At 37.5% G+C, this 23,801-nt stretch overlaps 1 protein-coding gene across 1 annotated transcript in view; it reads left to right on the top strand.

The window, feature by feature from the left end:
• SIPA1L1 (signal induced proliferation associated 1 like 1) overlaps positions 1-23,801 on the top strand; it is a 381,936-nt gene that overhangs the window by 237,181 nt on the left and 120,954 nt on the right. The window contains 2 exon segments of the mRNA XM_043981815.1: positions 3,148-3,336; positions 17,210-17,384. Of these exon segments, the coding sequence (XP_043837750.1) occupies positions 3,148-3,336; positions 17,210-17,384 (364 nt within the window).

Raw genomic sequence — 23,801 nt, 5'->3', positions numbered from 1 at the left:
TTCTGGAAGAGGTAGTGCTTGGGCTGAGTCTTAATGCAAGGCAGGAATCCTAAGTCATAGAATGGGAAATGGGCCTAGGCAGAGGCAGGAAAGAGAGTAGCAAGGATTACAGCAGCGGGGATGGCAGCTTGGCTGGATCATAGAAGTATAGACTGTAAGAATGTTATGAAGATGGGAAGACACTAGGTTGTGAAGAGCTTTAAATTCCAAAGAACTTTATATTTGATCCTGGAAATAATCTAGAGCCATGGAGCTTATTGAGCAGAATGGTGACATGGTCAGACTTGGCAGCTGAGTGTGAAGGATCTATTGGAGTGGCTCTTCAGGGAGAGAGACCTTGGAAGCTTTTGCAGTAGTTTAGAAAAGGGATGATGTGCAGAGAAAGAGATGTGTGAGAGATGCTGAGGAGAAATAATTTATAAGATATGGCAACTGACAGGATAATGTGTAAGGTTTGTGAGAGGGAGGAGTTGAAGATCATGCTGAGGTTGTGAACCTTGATAAGTAATAGGGAAGTTCAGAAAAGGAGAATGTTTGGGGAGAAAGATAAGGAATTTTTCTGGACATGTTGAATTTGAGATGCTTCTAGGATATCCCATTCGTCCTGTACTGAGGCATCTTTGTGTAAGAGATTGGGATTCAGCAGAGAGACTAGGAGTGGCTAAATAGATTGGAACGTAATCTGCATAGAGTTAATAACCATTTAATTGACCTTTTCATTTGTATTCTCTTAGAATGAAAACTAGCAATATTGTAGCTGGATTACTACCATAACTGTATTTTGTAGGCTATTTATTGAACAGGAAGGATGAATCCACATATACCTATCAGGGACTATAAATAATAAACCTTTTGTTCTATCACTGTATGTACTTTAACATCATTTTTCCATGCATAATCTTACTTGCTCTATGACCAATCTTATGAAGTAGTCAGTAGGGAGATTATTTTCATTACAGAGTCTGTAACAGACATCACAGGTATTAAAGGTCTTAATCCAAAGCATGAGTTAAATGAGTAAAGAGTTTCTTCTCTCATGCTAGTGGTCTTTCTGCTAAGTCATCCCCAGTATATATTATCAGGAAATCACAACATATTATTAGAAACAAATTTTTTACAGATGAGAAAACTGAGGCAATCAGATTAGGTAATATGCCCAAGGTCACATAGTTTGGTGGATGTCTGAGGCTTGATTTGAACTCAGATCTACTTGATTCCAGCTTCGTGTAAGCCATTTTCACATTGGAGCACAGAGACTTTTTGGACTGACTTTATTTTCTGAAAGACATGGGCCTAGTCATTAATAACACTAATGACTTGGAAATTACCAAGAGCAAAAGTAATTATGTTGAAAGGAGGGTCATTCTTTTCCATTTTTTCCCCCATAGACTTCATCTTTTGTGAAATTAACTATTTGTCTCCCTTTTGCCCCTGCTGTGCTAAATAAAATTGCTCGGCTAGTTTCTAAATAGGGAATGTTTGTGGCCTCAGTTCCCATGGTCTGTTACAGAATAAAAGGAAAAACCATAATAACTGAGTTATTCAGCTATTCCTATATTAAAAAAAAAGAAAGGATCTATTTTTGTCAGAATTAGATATTAAATAGTAAGAACAAAGTTTTTCACATCATCAGCACTGTGTGAAAAATTACATGCAAATGAAAGCGGAAATATGCTAATCAGATCTGCTCACTACAAATAGCACAAGTCTCTTCCTCATGTATGAAGATTAATATAAGCCAGCATATTGATTTTATCTTTTCCAAATCTTTTTCTCTCCTTCATGGGCAATATTTAACTTAGATTTACAAGTGGTACATGGCATTTCCTGGGAATTAAGACTCTATTAGGGTTTGTGCCTGAGGAGCATTAGCTCTTCCTGAGTTAGTCATTAATACACAGGAATTTCCCTTTGACTCTTTTGTTAATTTAAATGCACATTCCATCTGAAGAAAAAGAAGGCCTTTTAAGAAAAAGGGGAAAGGACAAAAGAGGTTTATATTTGAGGATTGGGCTACTAACTTGTTCTAATTAGATTAAAATTAATATCCTCTTAGCTTTGAATAAAGATAACATAAGGCTTTATGTTTTACTTTTTGGTTGAGCACAATTCATCGAACACTTAAGTGCCTACTGTGTACAGAACACTGTTCCAGTGGATTGGGGAAAATACAAAGTTTAGTTAAGCTACTGTCCCTGCCCTCTTGGAAGTTATAATTTACAGAGAGAAAACATTATTACCTTACACAGTAGTTCATCATCATTTCATTTGAGTTATAAAAGAAAATGCTTTGTGAATTTGATAGATAAAATTGTTATCAGTGGGAGGAAGCTAAGAAGAAAGATTAAGCAGAGATTAATAAAGAAGGTAAGATTTCATTTGGGTGTGCATTGAGGTGTCTTTAAATAGAATTTTTATTCAGCATGCAAAAACCATGAAATAGAGTGTTCCAGATATAACGAATTTTATGCACAAAGATAGGCATAAAATCTCAGTTGTGTTTCTGGGGAGCTGGGAGTAGTCTCCTTTGGCTGGAGTACAGTGTTTATTATGGGGGAAGGGGTAATATAAGTTTGGAAATGCAGGATGATGCCCAATTGTGCAGTGCTTTAAATGCCAGAGGAGTTTGAAGCTTAGTAAACAATTTAAGTGATTTAAGCCATTTAGTTTTTGTAATTTAGTAAATTATATTTTATTTTTACCACATGCCCTTCCAGGTATCCCATTTTGCATTCTTTTTGACTTTCTTTAGTAATTCTTAAAATATTTGCCCCATCTTTTCATTCATAAATATTAACATAAGATTCTCATGCTATCTCTTGAATTCTTTTTCCATTCTTTATTTAACCTGTTAAAACTAATTCATCCCTCCCTAAACATGAAACTGTATGACTTGGTTAAGATCACTGATTTGGAGGGGGAGGGCAGTGAAGGTTAAGTGACTTGCCCAGGGTCACATGGCTAGTAAGTGTCAAGTGTCTGAGGCTGGATTTGAACTCAGGTCCTCCTGAATCCAGGGCTAGTGCTTTATCCATTGTGCCACCTAGCTGCCCCTGAAGATCACCAATTTCTATGATAAAAACTGTTTGAGGTGAGGTATACTAGTATGCTGGAGAGGCCTTATTGGAATGTATTTCTTTTTTCCAGCTCCTAACATTAAGAGGTGCCGTACTAGAAGATGCCATCCCTTCAACAGCAAAGCATTGTACAGCTAGAGGACTACCTTTGAAAGAAGTGTTGGAGCATGTGATTCCTGAGCTAAATGTTCAGTGTCTGAGGCTGGCCTTTAACACCCCCAAAGTCACAGAACAACTCATGAAGCTAGATGAGCAAGGGGTAAGTGAAATTCTGGAAGATAATGTTCCTTTAGCCTTAATAGAAATCATTTATTATTATTAATATAGTTAAGGCATGTTGTTCCTTCTAGGAGAGAGGGAAGGAATTAATAAATATAACACAATGAACAGAGTTGTTGTCCTGAGACTCAGGCAATGGTATTAATTGAACATAAAGTACCTTAGGGACGTGCAGTGACTATGAAACTTAAGTCGATCAAAAGCTTGAATTCAGTCGAAACTTTTTTTTTTTTTTTGGTGGAGCAATGAGGGTTAAGTGACTTGTCCAGGATCACACAACTAGTAAGTGTCAAGTGTGTGAGGCTGGATCTGAACTCAGTTCCTCCTGAATCCAGGGCTGGTACTTTATCCACTTCACCACCTAGCTGCCCCTAGGTCTACTCTTAACCCATGGCTGGTGAGAATCATCAAGACTGGAATTAGAGGTCATCCAGAGTTTTGTCTTCTCAGTTCCACCCTTTTTGTGGTTTTTCCTTACTGCTAGATACTATTAATGAAGCTTTAAACAACTCAGCCCCCTTTGTTTTTGTTTCTCCTGAGGTGAGCTAAAGGGAAGTAGCGGTTTTATGGTAGGAGTAATAACTTAGATCAGGAGTAAAAAGGACCTGGGTTTGACTTCCTGCTATGTGACTTTGGCCAGATAAGTAAGCCTCTCTCAAGCTGTTTCCTCATCCTCATCTGTAAAGTGAAGGGGAAAGAGTGCATGATCTCTGAGGCCCCTTCCAGTTCTAAAAACTATGATCCTCTGGTTTTGGACACATCTAGGTTTTGAAATTCTCACTCACTTGTTATAAGACTGGTGGCAGCAAAAGAGAAAGAAGACCCTAATTCCATTCCAGACTTATTCTTGTGCTTCAGACCTCTTAGAGAGTAAGAAATCATCAGGTAGCATGGTATGGGATTTGGCTGTGAGTACCATCCTCCTTCTAAAGATGCTTATTTTATGAGAATCCTTGCAATCTTATACCTATTAGAATTCAGAGAATTATTTTGAACCAAAATGCATTGTTTCAGATAGCATTGAAAGTGACTGAACAAAATTCTCTTAGACTGCTACGTGCTTAATAAATGCTTGTTTGTTGATTGAATCATTGATGTACAATTGCTCATTTTCTTTGCCCTTTACTATTTGTGTATTCCAGATGAAAATACCAACTCCTGTATGCCACAAAATTGATATGATTTCTTTAACTATGGAGAGCCTTTTTAATTCAGCCAGTTTGTTATGGGTGATGGCAATCAGGGATGATAGGGATAAACGGTACTTCATTATTTTGTTGGATCTCTAATCATATCAAATGTGGGTACTCCCTCCAAAGGTGATCATTGCAACCCATACATACCTTCTCATCTCTTCCTTAAAATCAGGGACACTCAGTTTGTTCATGAACTTCCTCTTGATCTCTTGCTCATATGTTGGTTGCTGGATAGCATGTGCCTTTTATCATTATCTCTTACTTTTAATACATTAGTCACCTCTCTTTCCACTTACACATGTTCTGTGTGATATATTTTACACTACTTTGTTCATGGGATTCATCATTCCTACCATGTTGCAGGCTATCTACACCTGCTATGTATCTTTCCATTGTGCTTTGGTTGACCTACAATTTTGGTTTTTCTTAGAGACTGTGCTATTGTTTTATTCCATAAAAATATTTTATTATTTTCCAGTAACTTATAGAGATAGTTTCAACATTTGTTTTTGTAAGATTTCTAGTTTCAAATTTTTATCCTTTCCTCCCCTCCTTCTCCCTTCCCCAACACAGCAAGCAATCTGATATAGGTTATATATGTACAATCACATTAAACATATTTCTGTATTAGTCATGTTGTATACGAAGAATCAGAGCTAAAAGGAAAAACCTCAAGAAAGAAAAACCACCACAACAAAATAGAAATAGTATGGTTTATTCTGCATCTAGATTCCATAGTTCTTTTTTTTTTCTGGATTTGGAGAGCATTTTCCATCATGACCATTGTATTGCTGAGAAGAGTCAAGAGACAGTTCTATCATTTACCACTGAAATGTCATTTCTAGAATAATAAGGGATTTCCTTTTTCAGGAGAAAACTGAGGTAATTTTAAGTGCTGCACTATTTTTCCTAAATATAGTTGAAAGCCCAGTTCAATTTACCTCTATTTTTTTATTCATTTGGATTTGCTTTACCATGTCTTGGTTTCTCATAAAGTCACTATCTTCCATTTGTTCAATCCTAATACTTAGGCAATTATTTTCTTCAGAGAGCTTTTGTATCTCCTTTTCCATTTGGCTTTTCAAGCTGTTGACTTTTTTCTCATGACTCTCCTGCATTGCTCTCATTTCTCTTTCCATTCTTTCCTCCACCTCTCTAAATCTTCCTTCTATCTTTCCTACTTTCTCTTCAAAGTCCCTTTTGAGCACTTCCATGGCCTGACACTAACTGATATTTTTCTTGGAAGCTTTGGATGTAGGGGCCCTGAGGTTGTTATCCTCTTCTGAGAGTACACCTTGATCTTCCTTATCACTAAAGAAACTTTCTATAGTTCTCAACTTTCTTTGTTTGCTCCTCTTACCATTTTTTACTTGACTTTTAACTCCCTCTCACAGTGAGGCCCTACTTCCAAGCTATACTATCTGAAGCTTCAGAGGGTCCCAGGTGTTTTGGTTTGAGGGAGGTCAGGTTTTTCTCTGCCTGGCCTGTTCTCTGGTCCGAAGAAAACCTCAATCCAACTTGCTAATTAACCAGCCAGCAGAACTTTGTGTGCTGTGGTGGTTCTTAGCTCTGGTGAGCCTGTGCCCCTCCTCCACTTGGACCTCCCGCCATTCAAGATTTCTTCCTGGTTCCCCACTGAGGTAGGATAGCCACATTCCTCCTTAGGTCCCACAGACACCCCTGTATTTTTCCCCCTGGCCAGCAGCTGTTCAGCCCTCTCACCTGAACTGTAAGCTTAGTTCCAGAAGATGATTGTGCTGCAGCTGTTTCAGAGGCCCCGGGGGTAAGTTCCTATGGCACAGGGTGCGTGGGGTCTGTTTCAGCTGGATTGTGCAGTTGGACTCTGCTAGCAGCCCAGCACAGCCCCTTCTTTTTTTTTTTTTCTTTTTGCAGGGCAATGGGGGTTAAGTGACTTGCCCAGGGTCACACAACTAGTAAGTGTCAAGTGTCTGAGGCTGGATTTGAACTCAGGTACTCCTGAATCCAGGGCCTGTGCTTTATCCACTGCGCTACCTAGCCGCCCAGCACAGCCCCTTCTAATCTGTCTTTGGCTGGAAAATAATCTCAGCGCATCTTTTTGTGGGTTTTGCTGCTCCAGGGGTTGTTTTATTGCTGTTTTGGGGATAATTGTGTCAGGAGCTCTGTGTGTTTAATCTCTACCCCAGATTTTTATTTTTATTTTTATTTTGTTTTTTCTTGCAACAAACATTTATTTTATTTTTTCCAGTTACATGTAAGGGTAGTTTTCAACATTCATTTTCATAAGATTTAGAGTTCCACATTTTTCTCCCTCCTTCCCTTTCCTCCACCCTCCACAAGACAGCAACCAGGTCATATATGTTCAATCCACAAGTGCTCTTTTTATCAGTTCTTTCTATGGAAGTGGATAGTATGCTTCATCATTAGTTCTTTCTATTGGGGTGGATAGTATGCTTCATCATTAGTCCCTTGGGATTGTCTTGGATCAATGTATTATGGAAAGTAGTTGGCATTTACAATTGCTCATTGAATAATACTGCTGTCAGTATGCACAATGTCCTCCCAGTTCTGCTCACTTCACCATACATCAGTTCATGAGTCTTTCTAGGTTTTTCTGGGATTATCCTGTTTGTCATTTCCTATAACACAAGACCATTCCACCACAATCATATACCACAGCTTCTTCTGTCATTCCTCAATTGATGGATATTCCCTTGATTCTCAATTTTTAGCCACCACAAAGTTGCTATAAATATTTTTTGTACAATTTTTCCCCCTTTTCTCTTTTTCATGATTACTATTGTTAACTGTTTCCCTTCCATCCTATTTCCTTCCATATGATATTTTTCTATTATCCATCTTCTTTCATCCTATCCCTCTTCAAAAGGGATTTGCTTCTCTCTGTCCCCTCCCCCAATCTGCCCTTCCTTCTTTTGTCCTTTTTCTCTTTATCCCCTTCCCCTCCTATTTTCCTGCAGGGTTAGAGGGATTACTCCACCCAATTGAGTGTGTATGCAATTCTCTCCTTGAGTCAATTCTGATAAGATTGAGGTCTTTGAGCCAATTCTGATGAGTGTTAGACTCACTGACTGCCCAGATTAAATAGTTACTCCACCCATTTGTGTGTGTGTATGTGTGTTAATCCCTCCTTGAGGCAACTCTGATGAGATTAAGGTCTTTGAACCTTTTCTGATGAGTGTAAAATTCATTTACTGCCCTGTTCCTCCTCCATCTCTTCCCCCACTCTATAAGCCCTTTCCTGTTTCTTTCATGTAGGATTTCATCCCATACTACCTCTGCCCTTCCCCCTGCCCCAGTACATTCCCCTCACCCCTCAATTTAACCCTAAAAATGTCATCATGGGGCAGTTAGGTGACACAATGGATAAAGCATCCACCCTGGACCAGGGGGATCCCAGCCAAAACCTGGCCTCAGACACAAGACAATCACCCACTGCATGACCCCAGGTATGTCCCCCAACTCCAATTTTTTATGGTTCTCTAGGGTCTTGTATTTGAAAGTCAAATTTGCCATTCAGTTCAGGTCTTTTCATCATGAATACCTGAAAGTCCTTTTTTTTCATTAAAGTCCCATTTTTTTCCTCTGCAAGATTATGATCAGTTTTGCTGGGTAGGTGATTCTTGCTTGTAATCCCAACTCCTTTACCCTCTGGAATATCATATTCCATGCCCTCTGGTCCTTTAATGTAGAAGCTGCTAGATCTTTTGCTATCCTGACTGGGGCTCCACAGTCCTTGAAATCTTTCTTTTTGGCAGCTTGCAATATTTTCTCCTTGACCTAGGAGCTCTGGAATTTGGCTATAATATTCCTAGGAGTTTTCCTTTTGGGATCTCTTTCTGGAGGTGATCTGTAGATTCTTTCAATTTCTATTTTACCTTCTGCTTCTAGAATATCAGGGCAATTTTCCCTGAGAATATCTTGGAAGATGATGTCTAAGCCCTTTCCTTGATCATGGTTTTCAGGCAGACCAACAATTTTTAAATTATCTCTCCTGGACCTATTTTCCGGGTCAGTTTTTCCAAGAAGATATTTCACATTGCCCTCTTTTTTTTATTCATTTGGATTTGCTTTATTGTGCCTTGGTTTCTCATAAAGTTACTAGTTTCCATTTGTTCAATCCTAATTCTTAGGCAATTATTTTCCTCAGAGAGCTTTGTACCTCCTTTTCCATTTGGCCAATTTGACTTTTCAGTCTGTTGACTTTTTTCTCATGTCTTTCCTGCATCACCTTCATTTCTCTTTCCATTTTTTCCTCTACCTCTCTAACTATATCTTCAAAGTCCTTTTTGAGCACCTCTATGGCCTGATACCAATTCATATTTTTCTTGGAAGCTTTAGATATAGGGGCCCTGACATTGACATCTTCCTCTGAGGGTGCCCCTTGATCTTCCTTGTCACTGAAGAAACTTTCTATGGTCCTCACCTTTTTCTGTTTGCTCCTCTTGCCTTTCTTTTACTTGACTTTTAGCTCCTTAAAGTGGGGCACTGTTTCCAGGCTGCACTGTCCTAAGGTTCAAGGTGTCCCAGGTGGTATGATTTAAGGAGGATCAGGTTCTTCACTTGTCTGGCCTGTTCCCTGATCCACAGATGACCCCAGACCAACTTGCTAATCAACCAGCTTTGTGTGTTGTGGTTGTCCGCTCCCAGGAGCCGGTGCCCCTCCCCAACCTGGGGCACTGCTACTCAAGCCTACCTCCTGGTTCCCAGCAGGGGTGAAAAACCCAACTTCTGCCTCAGAACCAGCATAGACCCCTGAAGTCTCCCCCCTTCCAAGTGCTCAGCCCTCTCACCAGACTCTGAGCTTAGTTTCATATGACGCTGGCGCTTCAGCAGATTCAGAGGCTCTGGGGGTCTCCTCTGGTGAGGCCTTCCTGGGACTGGATCTGTGTCAGGGTGACTGTGGGGTTGGGCTCCACTCCTGTTTCAGCACAGCAGCTCTCTCCTTATGACTTTCCAAGCTGTTCTTGGTTAGAAGATGATTTCAACACATTCTTCTGTGGGTTTTGCTATTCCAGGCATTGTCCTATGGCATTATTTTGATGGTTTTTGGAGCAATTGGTTCAAGAGTTCAAGAGCTCACTGCCTTTCCTCTGCTATCTTCTACCCCAGATTTTTTTTTTTTTTTTAGTGAGGCAATTGGGGTTAAGTGACTTGCCCAGGGTCACACAGCTAGTAAGTGTTAAGTGTCTGAAGCCAGATTTGAACTCAGGTACTCCTGACTCCAGGGCCGGTGCTCTATCACTGTGCCACCTAGCTGCCCCTACCCCAGATTTTTAAAGAAGGATATTTTATTTTTTCCTGCTACCTGTAAAAACAATTTAAAATTTTAATTTGATTTCAGTACAGTGCTTTTAAGCTATACCCCAGATTTAAAAAAAATATTTTTTGCCCAATTATACATAAAAACAACGTTTAACATTTATTTAGAACATTTTTGAGTTCCTAATTCTCTTCCCCTTCTCTAAGTTGGTAAGCAATTTGATATATATACCCCAGATTTTCTACTTGAGAAGAGTAACACGTTGTCTTATGTCTTTTCTCCTTTCCTTTTTTTTCTGGAGCAAACTTGTTTTTCCATGTCATAAGAAACTGAGCAGTGAGGGCGGAAGATTAACCTCACTTTACTAGTATTTTATAATGTATAACCTTGGAGAGATTCCTGGGACCCCTGAGAGGTTAATTGACTTGCTTTGCATCTCCAGTATATGTCCAAAGCAGAACTTGATGCTCTCTCCATTCTGTCATGCTACCTTTTCATTGTCTTGTTTCAAATATGCTTCCTGATAACACACAACATTTTTCTTATGTATAGCATAACTTTTTTTTTTTAGTGAGGCAACTGGGGTTAAGTGACTTGCCCAGGGTCACACAGCTAGTAAGTGTTAAGTTTCTGAAGCCGGATTTGAACTCAGGTACTCTAGACTCCAGGGCCAGTGCACTATCCACCACAGCATAACTTTTTCTGGGAATAGTCAATGTTGATTTTTTTTTATTCCCTTTCCTGGAATATAATTGGCCCTTCAGAGCCCATTTGAATGTATCCTAAATGCTAAAATTGCCCTAGGCATTGTGGTGAGCATACATCCTTTATATGTATGTTTTTGGAGTTACCATAGCATTTGTAATACGAGGACTTGGATTTTAATCCTGCTAGTACTTTTATCATCTAACAGAAATCACCGAAGTCTAACCTCAAGATTTAACTTAACAATGTATTTTAGTGATGTATTTTAAGAAATTCAGATACAGTTCTTTTATCTTTTCACTTAAATAGGACATTTGGAAGAAGATGCCATTAAATGAACCTGAATTTTGAATATTTCCTTTGGTTCATGCCAAAGATTGAAAAAAATAAATTATTTTTAGAAATATTATTTTATAGACATCTATGTCAAATTTCTTCTGTTGCCATGCCCCTCTCTCCCTTATGCCCAGCAAATGTATCTTCTATTAAAAGCAACTACAATTTTTCTAGGTGTTCCTGCTCAGGATAAATTGCCTAATAGACACATTTTTCCTCATGACACTGAAATTGTTCAAGTCACCTTGTCACTTTCTTTGCAGAGTTATTCATCTGCAAGATTTAGTTAAGGAAGCTGTCATATATGTGAGGAGCACACCAACATGAAATATTGGGTTTCTGTTTTATTTTAATTTCACCACTTGTGTGTGTATATGTTTTCAAAATTGAGTGAAATAGAAAATTCTCTCATATAATAGTCAGCAGTCATCAAGAATTTATTAAGTACCTATTATGTGCCAAATCCTCCTAAGTGCTGAGAATTAATAAGATAACATGAACAGATCTGCCAATAGAATTCCAGTCCTATGACCTGGAAGTCTCAACATTATTATATTGTTAGATTAGTCATAGCATGTAAAGGTTTTTCAGTGGGGATGAGCATTAATTCATTTGGATGTGGCTTCCCTGCCTCCATTGCCCATGCTGGTACATCATTCAACCTGAGAAGGGAGTAACCAACTTCTCCTTTACTGGCTTTTGTACTTAAGGTACTGGGAAGCTACATCAGTGGTCAATTAAGTCTTGAGAATGGTTTCTATACCTTTTCAGGAAAAATGAACCTAACCTTCATAGGGTAGGGCTCTGTAGAAAAGTAGCCCAGCCTATGTGTCTGAGCCATAGGAGATAATAATTTTGGCACAACTCCTTACTGTTATACAAATATGCTATTCCATCTTCTATTTTTCTGTGTCTTCCTGTGTGCTCTTCCCCATGCCTTGCATGTTTTTCCTTTATATTTATCACCTGCAACCTCTAGCTAATTTCAAAGCTCAGCTCAGGTACCACCTTCTTCAAAAAACCTTTCTTGATTTCTCCCAGTTGACAGTGCTTCTACGGTATATTTATTTTGTTTATGTCCTCCATGGTCTTTTAGAGAAACTAGTTCTATTCCCCTTAGTGTAACAGAAACTCCTTTAGAGCAAGAATTATAGCATTTTTGTATTTATATCCTCCTAGTACATGGTAGGTGTTTGGCAGTTGATTGATTGATTGAATGATAATCCTCAGAGTTGATTGAATAAAGTTGTTTTGGTGGTTTCTTAAGTCAGGGAATATTTCATGATAAACACAGCATAACTAAAGATATCAGCTACCAAAAAGTCATAAAGCCTGCTTATTCCTGTGTTGTTGTTTAAATCAAAGATATCCTTGTTATGTGTGTAGAACATTCTCATAATGGATTGATAGAATTTTAAAATGCAGATTTATGGCTCTATAATGATTAAAGGCCCTCTCTATCATCCCTTTCTTTCTTTCTTTCTTTCTTTCTTTCTTTCTTTCTTTCTTTCTTTCTTTCTTTCTTTCTTTCTTTCTTTCTTTCGGGCAATGAGGGTTAAGTCATTTGCCCAGGGTCACACAGCTAATAAGTGTCAAGCGTCTGAGGCCGGATTTGAACTCAGGTACTCCTGAATCCAGGACTGGTACTTTATCCACTGCGCCACCTAGCTGCCCCTATCATCCCTTTTTTTAAATCAGTGTTTTTTTTCCTTTCTTCCCGGCCCCCCCCCTCCCCCCTTTTAGATATCTTGAAAAACATTCTTTTCATTCATTTAAAACTGGGTGACCTCCATTCTAGAGGTCTGTTTGTACTTCATGTGGTTCCGCTAGTCTTCCTATCTTTATTCTTGTTTTTTTTTTGTTGTTTGTTTGTTTGGTTTTGTTTTTGATTCTGTTTTTGTGAGGCAGTTGGGGTTAAGTGACTTGCCCAGGGTCACACAACTAGTAAGTGTCAAGGGTCTGAGGCCAGATTTGAACTCAGGTCCTCCTGAATCCAGGGCCAGTGCTCTATCCATTGTGCCACCTAGCTGCCCCTCTATCTTTATTCTTAAACTGGTTATGCCTTGTCCTGCTGCTCTTCTTCACTTTGTATGAGCAATATTTGCTAATAGTTCTGACCCTCTTTGGACTCCTCATTGTGGTGATTGCTTTACCGCTGTTAAGCTTTGGGAGGAATTGGTGATTTTTCTTTACATGCATACATTTTCCTTCTTTTCCAGCATCAGTATTTTGTTTGGAGGTGGTGTAATTGTATGTTGTGTTGCTTTCTTGCCTTTATCCTTTTTCTCTCATTTTGTTTTGATTTTTAACCTTGGTCCAATGAAGTGATAGACATAGACAACTAATTTGGAAAGAATTCCTCAAGTCAAATTCATTAAGTAAATCAGTAATAGTTACTTTCTGTTTAAGAAATGAGCAATATCCTTTTGTGGTAGTGGTCAGTGCTTGTCACACTGACAGCCTTCTGACTCTCTTCTTGAAGAAAGCGTTATTTTCCAATAGATAAGTGGTCAAGAGATTTGATTGAACAGTTCTCAAAAGATTTGGTAACTAAATAACCACATGAAAGCACTCTCCAAACTACAATCATATGAAAATGCAAATGAAAACAAATGGGGTTTTACCTCCATGAAGCTTAGCAAAGATGATGTCTAATTTATGGATTTAATGTTAAATAATTAAAATTGTCAGGTGTTGAAGTCAGGTACTTTTTAGAGATAGACAAAAAGAGGGAAAAGGGAATGGTGTTTCCAAACATCAAATTATATAATGAAATAATAAAAACTTTTTAATGCTTTTTAAAAATTAGAAAAGTAGATTGGTGAAACAGTTAGATATGCAAAAATAAGAAACAGTTGAACTTAATAGTTCAATATTCAGTAAACTGATGCATATAAACTTTGAGGAAGAGCTATATTTGAACTTATTTTCAAGCAAGGAAGATAGCTATTGTAAAGATATGGAAAAAAGAAAATGAAGTGCTGTTTGTGAGGAAATTTGTCAGTTTGGCTAAATCATAAGAGTTGAGGAGTAGGGCATAAGATACAGTGAGGCTAGAAAGATAGGTTAGGTCCAGGTTGTGAAGACTTTCAAAAAAGTCACATTGAGGAGTTTATATTTTATCCTAAATGCAATAGGAAGCCCTGAATTTTATAGAGCAGGGGACTGACATGCTCATATTTGCACTTAAGGAAAATACCTTTGGAAGCAGTGTGGGAAATGGAGAGAGACTTGAGTCAGGGAGACCAATTAGGACCCTGTTCTAATAATATAGATGAGAGGTAATGAGAACTTGAACTCAGGTGGTAACATGTGAATGGAGAAAAGGGATCAGATTTAGGAGATGTTATAGGAGGTAGAAACAGTAAGATTTTTCAATCAATGTCTGTATTGAGGAAGAGTGAGTCACAGGTTATGCCAAGATTACATACAAACTCAGGAGACTGGAAGAATGTAGTGTCTTTAACACTAATAGTGGTTTAGAAGAAGGAAAGGTTTAGGGAGAAAGACAAAGAAGTCTGTTTTGGACTTGTAGGATTTGAGAGACCTATGGGACCCTAGTTTGAAATTTCTGATATGCAGTTGGTGATGTGGGACCAGAGCTCCAGGGGGAACTTATGTATGATATAAAAGTCTGAAAATCAGTTATATATGTTTGTATATGTATGCACGTATGTTTATATTATATTAAACCCATGGGAGCTAATGAGATCACCAAAAGAGAACATGTAGAAAAGGAAGAGAAAGAGGCCCAGAAGAGAGCCTTATGGAAGATCCGTAGTCAATAGGCATAATAAGGATGATAAACGAGCAAAAAAGATTAAGGAAGGAGGGGTTAGTTGGGTAGGATGAGAACCAAAAGATTAGTGTTACAAAAACCCAGAAAGGAGAAAATATCCAATAGGAGAGAGGGTGGACAGCAGTTCCAAATTCAGCCAATAAATAAAGAATGAGAACTGAGAAAAAGACCTTCAGATTTGGCAAATGAGACCTCTGCTAACTTTGGAGAGCAGTTTTGTTTGAATGTTAAGGTCAGAAAACAGATTTCAGAGGGTTGAGGGTGAATGAGAGGAGAGGGAATGGAACCAATATGTGAAGACATCTTTTTCTAGGATTTTGACTGAAATGATATCTATGGGGATGAAGAGGTCTCATGAAGGGTGTATTTTAAAAGTAAGAGGGAAGACCTGGGTGTGGTTGAAGGCACTGTAGAAGGTACCAGTAGATAGGGCAAGGTCGAAACTTAGAAAGTGGGGCGCTAATCGGAGTTGAAGTTTGCTGGAGACTACAGGAGGGGATGATATGAAGAGTACAAGTAGAGGCTTGACTTTGGGAAGGAGAAGGAGAACTTCATTGCCAGAGACTGGGGAAAAAAAGAGGAGAGTGAAGGAGTGATATCAAGGGGTTTTAAGAGAAGGAAAATGACAGAGCACAATAGAGTAAAAAGCCAAGTCTTCAGAGAGAGCAGAGAGAAAGAGATGCAGAAGGCTGGAGAGAAGAAAAGTTTCTGTGGGAAGTGAGAGGGGGAATCAATTAGGGAGGAATAAAAGAGTTGTTCCCAAGGTATAGAAAGAATTAAAAATGTACATTCCCCAATGGATAAGTGGTTAAAGGATTTGAACGAACAGTTCTAAAAAGGATTGTAAATTATTAGCAACCACATGAAAGATTTCTGCAAGTCCTTAATAAGAGAAATACACATCAAAACAACTTTGAGATTTGAACTCACTTCCAACAGATTGCAAAAGATGGCAATAATGTCAGAGGCGATATGGGAAGATAGGAACACTAATAAACTGTGGGTAGAGCTGTGAATAGGTTCTATGATTTTGGAAAGTAATTAGAATTATCCCCACCCCCAGCCACACACACACAAAAGGTGACTGATGTCCACATCAAATGACCCAGAGTTCCTTCTAATGGTCACATATATATATATATATATATATATATATATATATATATATGAAGTCAGAAATATAAATAACATCAATTTCAGTATTCCTTTCAGTTGTGGATAACTAGAAACTAAATGGGGTTATCCATTAGTTGTAAGTGGCTAAACAAATTGTGATATGTGAATTTAATGGAATATTATCGTGCCTTAAGTAACTACTAATATGAAGAATTCAGAGATGCATGGGAAGACACATGAAATAAAAAGGACAGTAAAACAAAGCCAAACACTAGATAATTACATTGACCTGTCTTGACTCTAAAGAAGAATTGAGAAAATATATCTTACTCTTTTACTTCAGAAGTGGGGGACTATGGCTGTTGAATATCGTATATATTGTCAGAGAATGTTGATTTGTTCATTTTTTTTTCTAAACACCCCCCCCCCTTATTTCTTTTTAAAGCTTTGTTACAAAGGAAGACTATCTGGGTATGGAAAAAAAGGATTATTTTTGGAAATGAATTATGTAAAAACAAAAGGCTTTAATTAAAAAAAGCACCGCTTAAAATTAGAAACTTAAAATTCTAAAATGTTTGTAATCTAACAAAGTAATTTTTTTATTTAAAGACTTCCTCTGGCAACTAACCTTTGGGAGAAATAGGACTCAATCATTTCCCCAACAATTTCCTTATTGAATACATGGGAAAGTGAATGAATCCTTTAATATTTGGAAAGTAGAAAAGAGATGGTGCAGTTGTCAGGAATGGATATTTTCTTTTATTTCAAGGTTGCTTTTTACAAAATGGGTTTTACTTTTGAAAATCTACCATCGTCACTCCCACACCTCACCCAAAGTCCTTGTGGAGAGAAGACACACACATACACACACACACACACACACACACACACACACACGCCTTCTGTTATAAAGCTGCTTTGTGTAGCTGTTCTTTGTTGATGCTTGCCTGTAAACCATTAGCTGAAATCTCCCTAAAGTGCCAACATCTATTTTAGTGATGCATACTTTTGACATCCAGACAGTTTTAATTTATTTTTCTAGTCATTTCTATAATATATGAAGACAACTACTGATACATCTGAAATTCATAGCCCTAGAAATAAAGCCTGTACCTTGACTGGGTTAAAAAAATTGAAAAACAATGTGTAAGTAGTCAGAAAAAAACCTTTCATTAGCTCCCACCACCACCACCCCAGGGCAATGAGGGTTAAGTGACTTGCCCAGGGTCACACAGCTAGTAAGTGTCAAGTGTCTGAGGCTGGATTTGAACTCAGGTCCTCCTGAATCCAAGGCCAGTGCTTTATCCACTGCGCCACCTAGCTGCCTCAGCTATTTATTTTCTTGGCATTTTTTCTTAAGGAACTGTTTAAGTTAAAACAACAAATGGAACAGAATGCACTCTGTATTTATTCAAATGCTTGGTATTGCCTGTTTTCACAGTTAAGCTATCAATTGAAAGTGGGGATCATGTATTGTAAATCTGGACAGAGCACCGAAGAAGAGATGTACAACAATGAGTCAGCGGGCCCTGCTTTCGAAGAATTCCTTCAACTGTTAGGAGAACGAGTTCGTCTGAAGGGATTTGAGAAGTATCGTGCTCAACTTGATACTAAAAGTAAGAAATATTTTGATTTCACAAACATTAAGTGCATACTATATGTATAGCATAGTGCTAGTCCTTGAGGAAGGAAGAGACACAAATTCTAGATTACATATGGTACCAAGTTTTCACAGGTAATTAATTCTGTTACATAATACTCCACTCCCCCCCCCCAAAAAAAAGAAAGAATATAAAAGAAGTATAAACAAAAGATGAAGGTGTGAGATCCAGGAGTATTGAGAGAGAAAGGTCATTAATAACTGTTGGTCTTTGGAAAAGGTTTATTAGAGGAAGTCAAATTTGAGGTTCTATGTTTAAAAGAAATTTGAAAGGGAAGTGAGAAAGGGCTTTATGGGCATGTGAAATGGTTCAGCAAAGTATGGCAGCGGGAGAGTGCAGGTCAGTAGTACAATTTTACTGGAATATATTATATGTGAAAGAAATAATAATTAGGAGAGGGATTCCACTTATCATGAAGGCCTGTGAGTTTGAATTTTACCTTCTAAGTGATGGAGAGCCGTTCAGTGGTATTGAAAAGAGAAATTATATGGCCAAATATGCATAAAAGTTTCCTGTGGTTTTGTATTCTAACTAAAATATGCTTAAACCCTCCCTTCTGTGATTGGTTTATACATATTTTATTGTATAAACATACTCACTGGATTTACCACCTTAGGTCAGGAAGTGCTAGGGGTCAGAGGGTCAAGAGCAAAATCATTTGGGGAATGGAATTTCCTCAACTCTCAAAAAACCTGCGAGGCCATCTAGTTCACCTCTTATTTAAAAAACAAAAATTTAATATGTCTGTAGATGTCAAAAAGCTAGGTTTTACTGAATATGCAGTGCATGGATCATCAAATAGAAATGTACGGAAAATGATGTGGTTTCTTGTGGTTGGTTGAATTTGTAACCTTTACTTTCTCAATCCTGGTGCTGCTATATACCCTTTTTTTTTTTCTCTTTACTTTTTTGTTCTCAGGTTTATTCTCTAACCTTTCCCTTCTTGAAATTATCATCAAAGAATTAGAGAATTTTAGAAGAGAAAGGTACTACAGTGGCTATATAGATTAACCCTTTCTCCACAAGAAAATGCCCCTTATCACATATCTGACAAATGTTCACCCAGCTTCTTTTGAAAAAACCTCCATTGAGGGGAAAACACCCATCCTGGTTTCCTTCTTCTGTGTCCTTTCTAGTTTGTCATGTCTTTTGTAAACTCTGACATCCAGAACTAAGTGTGATACTTCATACGTTGTCTTACCAGGGCAGCGTGCAGGGGAAATATCACCTCTTTATTCTTCTCAACATCTCAAGATCAAATTAGGACTTTTTGCTCCAGTGCACTCTGTAATATCAATCTTTGTGGATCTAAACAGGTAGTTTTTTCACCCTTTCTATCCTCTTTATTTTAAATCCCTTTAAATGGCACTTCCCAGATATCTCCAAATACTTCTTACTGGCCTTTGTTTGATGCATTCTTATCTTTATCTAGCAGTCTGTCATCTGTGTATTTTAAACTGGATGAAAAATCCATTTCCCATTCTCAGACACCATCTTTGCAAGTTGTTCATTTCTCAGATTACTTTTCTTTTTGTGCCTCTTGACTTTCGTGAGCTGCAGTGAGAAAACAATCTGTGCCCCCATAGTCCTCAATCTTTTGCTTATGGCTTTGCAATCTTTGGCAAAAAGTCTAGTTTTCTTCTACCAGCATCTTATGTAGCCATGTTTATCTCCAGACATGGGTAGAAGTCATCAATTGTTCTTCATCTCACCTCTTCATCAATGAAAACAATTCTTGCATTTGTATTTCTCAGTATGCGAAGTATTGATTCAAAAATGGGGTCAATGAGGTCATTTTTAGAATGTAGTTGCTCTACAAAGCAATGTGTACACTGTCTTGCCTTACAAAAGGAATGAATGAAGATAAGCAAATAGATTTTCTTCAGATGTATTATATTTACTGCTATCGTCCATCCTCTTGCAGCTTTTCAGTCTAATTATAAAATATTGGAGTTAAAGGCCTTTGACCTGCCTTTCTTTGAATGAATCTTTGGAAGAGCCCATCTGCATTGCAGTTAAGAGTTATCTCACAGGCTTACTGTACAGGAAATTAAATAAGGACTTGAGTCACGAAAACAGAAAAGCATTCATAAACTCCACTGCAGGAAAGAATTTCCTGTTGCCATGGTTCTGTTGCCGACTTGCTAACCACATGCAAGAGAGTCTATTAAAAAACATAAATAGCTAGCGTCTTCGGTATGACTGTAAGGGCTCATTTGTGCTCTACTTGTAGCTGGGTAAAGAATTATAAATTCTTATATACCTAAAAATATCTTTCTACCTATATAAGTTATAATATTTGTGCTATCTTAATTATTTCCATATTTTTCTAGTTTTCCCTTATTGGTACAAGGTCAACACTTATGATAGGAGCTTTTGGGGCTTATTTTAAGCTTATTGAGAATGATAAGGAAGAAAGGAATCAAGATGCTTATTGTCTACATAAGTGATTAGTGAAGTGGTACACAGGTATCTGCATGCACACACACACACACACACACACATATACTCATATAGCCAATTCTATTTATTTAAGGTAATTTTAGAATTCAATCAAATACTCTAAACATTAGCCACCATATTATGTGGCAGGTATATTTTAGGTGTTAGGAATATAGACAAAATTGATTAGTCCCAGTCCTCTAGGAGCTTACATTCGTGTGTGTGTGTGTGTGTGTGTGTGTGTGTGTGTGTGTGTGAGAGAGAGAGAGAGAGAGAGAGAGAGAGAGAGAGAGAGAGAGATATCGATCAATAGATCAAAGAAAATCAGCAAAGCAAGCTAGTAAAAATTAAGTGCTTACTCTGATTTAGACATTGTGTTAGGCCCTGACAGAAATACAAATACGAGACATTCCTTCACCCTTAAAGAATTTACATTTTCCAGGAAAATGGTGACATACTCGAGTTGTAGTTTGAAAAAAGCTAGGGATTTTTTTAAAGCAGAGGTGAGAAGGGAATTCACTTCAAACATGGAGCATCATTTGTGTTAAAGTCATCAGGATGAAATGTCATACTCTTAGAACATCTAGTATATTAGTTTGATTAGAACAGAAAGTTCATGGGAGACTCTTCTCTCCCTCCCCATCCCTCCCACACACACCCCACCCCCTTAAAGAGCAATAATAGGAAGTAAGGTTGGAAAGTTAGATGAAAACCTTATCGTAGAAAGCTGTAGGCTGAAGATTTTATATATTCTATACATATATTACACACACACACATATACACAAATATATAATATATGTTATATAATTTATATGTTTTATATGTATTGTATAATTATATATTGATTATATATAAATTAATATATAATTAATAGAATATATTTTATCTTAGAGGTAATAGTTTTTTGAGGAGTGAGTGATAATGTGTTTTTGTGATTATTAGTATTAGTTTATTACCTAAATGATTTGGCATGGAAAACATAAACATAAGAACTCAACAAAAATAATGCAAATTTGTTGAGAAAATACATGAAAATGTACCAGATTTTCCTCTAACAACCTAAAAAATTGTTAGACACATTGCTACATCTCAAGCAGAGGGAAAAGAGAGCTCAAAATTGCCTTAATTGAATAAGGGTGACATGGTCATATCTATGCTTTAGGTAAATCATGTTGGCATCTATGTGGAAGACAGATTGGAGTGGGGAGAGGCATGGGCTAGGGATAATAATTAGAAGATTGTTGTAGCAGTCTAGGAGCTACATTATGAGGGTCAGATATTATTCCTTCTTACTAAATTCTTCAAGAATAGGTTTCTAGACAGTAAATGAGTTAGCACCCCACCTTTATCATTTCAGAAATTGGTGATTTTTAGAGATTCATATTATTTTCTCTCCCATTTTGGAGTAGTAATTTGCTTTAAGCTGAAGAAGTTGGAAAGGCTTTCCAGTCAAAAGACTTCAGGTAGCCTAAAGTATGTGGTCCTATAACTATATGCTATCGCTTTCACCCCAGACCTGACATGTTATAAAGGAATCAAAAGAAAAAGAACTGTCATGTAGGCATGTATGAAAGCCCAAAGACCAGTCTTCCAGATATCCTCAGAGAATGTAGCCTCTGGATGGAGCCACACACAGGGAATCTGGTGTTAGTATAACATGTTGTGAAATACTCAGAAGTTAAATCTGTTTGCTTTTAAATCAATCTATCTAGACTTCAAATCATTCGATTTCATGTCAAGAAAAACTCTTTTTCAATAGGTTCTTTAAGAATTGACTAGTATTTTGTCAAGGAATGAGTTTCACTGAATTTTACCTTGGTCAATAAAGGAGTGCTTTGACAAAGTATTTGCCATGATGACATGGAAATGAACCACTTGATTTTTCATGTTACTTGGACAAAGTATTCTTTCTTTTAATAAAACCACTTGCACATACATAGGTAAAAACATCCATCTTTATTCACAATTTGTTTTTTGGAACAAAAAAGAGACTTGCAATCTGTGGCTTTAATCATAAAGTTTATACTCGGCATATTGAAGAAGGTGCATTAAAAAATCAGAATCCACATATTTAAAACTCACTAGCTAATGAGATTTTGTTATCTGTTGTAATTGTTAATTTGTTATATTATATTATGAATTCATATTTTGAACTGTTGTAACTATTCGTATTCTGTATTGTTCTAATTACCTTACATAAGTTGGAAATTTCAAGTCATTTAGTGTTTACTTGTGAGAAATCCCTATGACTTCAAATTATTGATAAGGTTTTACCTAATAGACTTTTTTTTGAAGTGTGATTTTCAAAAATTTTATCTTTGTGCAGTTTATTAAGAGAAATATACATTGTTATCTCAAATAGTCTGACAACCACAAAGAAGACTAGAGCACAGTGACAAAATATAGGCTTAGACTAGCATTGTATACCATAAACCCCAGTAAGTTTCAAAGCAGTTTTGAAAAAAATAAATCTGTCCCTTTCACAATTATGCCTGGGGAAAGAAGATTCTTAACCAGAGAAGGGAAAAAGTATGGCACAATAAAGTAGAAGATTTGGGTTATGTGAAAGTGGAAAGCTTTTGCACAAATAAAATCAGTGCAACCAAGAGAGAAGGGAAACTGGAGCAGGGGAAACATTTGCATCTTTGATAAAGTCATGATGCTCAGTTTTTTTCAGAGTTGAAAGGGACCCCTAAACGTTATCTAGCTCAGCCTTCTATCTAAGAGGAATCCTCACTATAATATTCTTGACAAGTACTTATCCTCCTTTTGCTTGAAGATCTCTGGTGAAGGACAAGTCACCACCCATGGAAGCAGCATGTTTTACTTTGGAGTAGGAAAAAAAGGTTTTCCCTGACTTCAAGCCTAGATTTGCCTTGTTACAATTTCGTAGGATCAGAGATCATGAAGAATGCATAGCCATAAGAGTACACTTAGCTACAGCTCTGCGTAGTTCATATAGATCATGAATTTAGAGCTGCAAGGGAGCTTACCAGTCTCCTAGTGGTGTCATCCTTGAGCCTTCACTCTCCGTCACTCTATATATCTGACCCATTGTCAAATTTTGTTGTTCCTGCCTTCCTATAATCTTTTTCTTTTGGGGTGAAGCACTTGGGGTTGAGTGACTTGCCCAGGGTCATACAGCTAGTAAGTGTCAAGTATCTGAGGCTGGATTTGAACTCAGATCCTCCTGACTCCAGGACCGGTGCTCTATCCACTGCACCACCTAGCTGCACCCCTCTCATTTCTTGTTTATTCACATAACTACCCTAGTGTAATCACTTTTCACCTGTACTAGTACTGCAAAAGCCTTCTGGTTGGTCTCTCTGCCTTAAGCCTTTCCCCACTACAGACCCATTGTCCTATTCATCTTTCAAGTGATTTTCCTAAAGCATAGATCTACTCATCCCCCTCCATACACCCCACTTAATAAACTCCACTAACTTATATTACATCCAGGATCAAAATATCTGTGTTGTCATTTTCTGTTTGGGATTTTCAGACCTCTCACAACTGACTCCTTCCTACATTTCCAGTCTTCTTACACTTCCTTCTATATATTTTAGAGATCTAGATATATTGGCCTATTAGTTACTTGTCCTACATGACATTTATCTTCCAACTCCATGACTTGTCATTTGGTTGTCCCCCATGATAGGTTGTTCTTTCTCTTCCCTTCGACTTCTTACCTCTCCATACTCAGGCTAAATGCTTCCTTTCTTTGTCTTTGCGTGCTAGGACCTTCCCTCACTAAGAATAAATACAAAAAACAAATTTCCATATAATGGAGTAATATTCAAAGGTGGTATACCACAAGTATGTTTAGCTGTGGTCTTGATTCCTTATTTGAGAAATTGATTTCCTAAAGTTTGTCAAATCTGCACATAGGAAACAGTGTCTCTTTGTGAAAGGCCTTCACAAACTTTGT

The sequence above is a fragment of the Dromiciops gliroides genome, chromosome 2 (assembly GCF_019393635.1).
Source record: "Dromiciops gliroides isolate mDroGli1 chromosome 2, mDroGli1.pri, whole genome shotgun sequence".
Classification (NCBI taxonomy): Eukaryota; Metazoa; Chordata; class Mammalia; order Microbiotheria; family Microbiotheriidae; genus Dromiciops; species Dromiciops gliroides.
The sequence above is the reverse complement of the archived record's forward strand: the minus strand, read 5'-3'. Positions and strand labels throughout refer to the sequence as shown.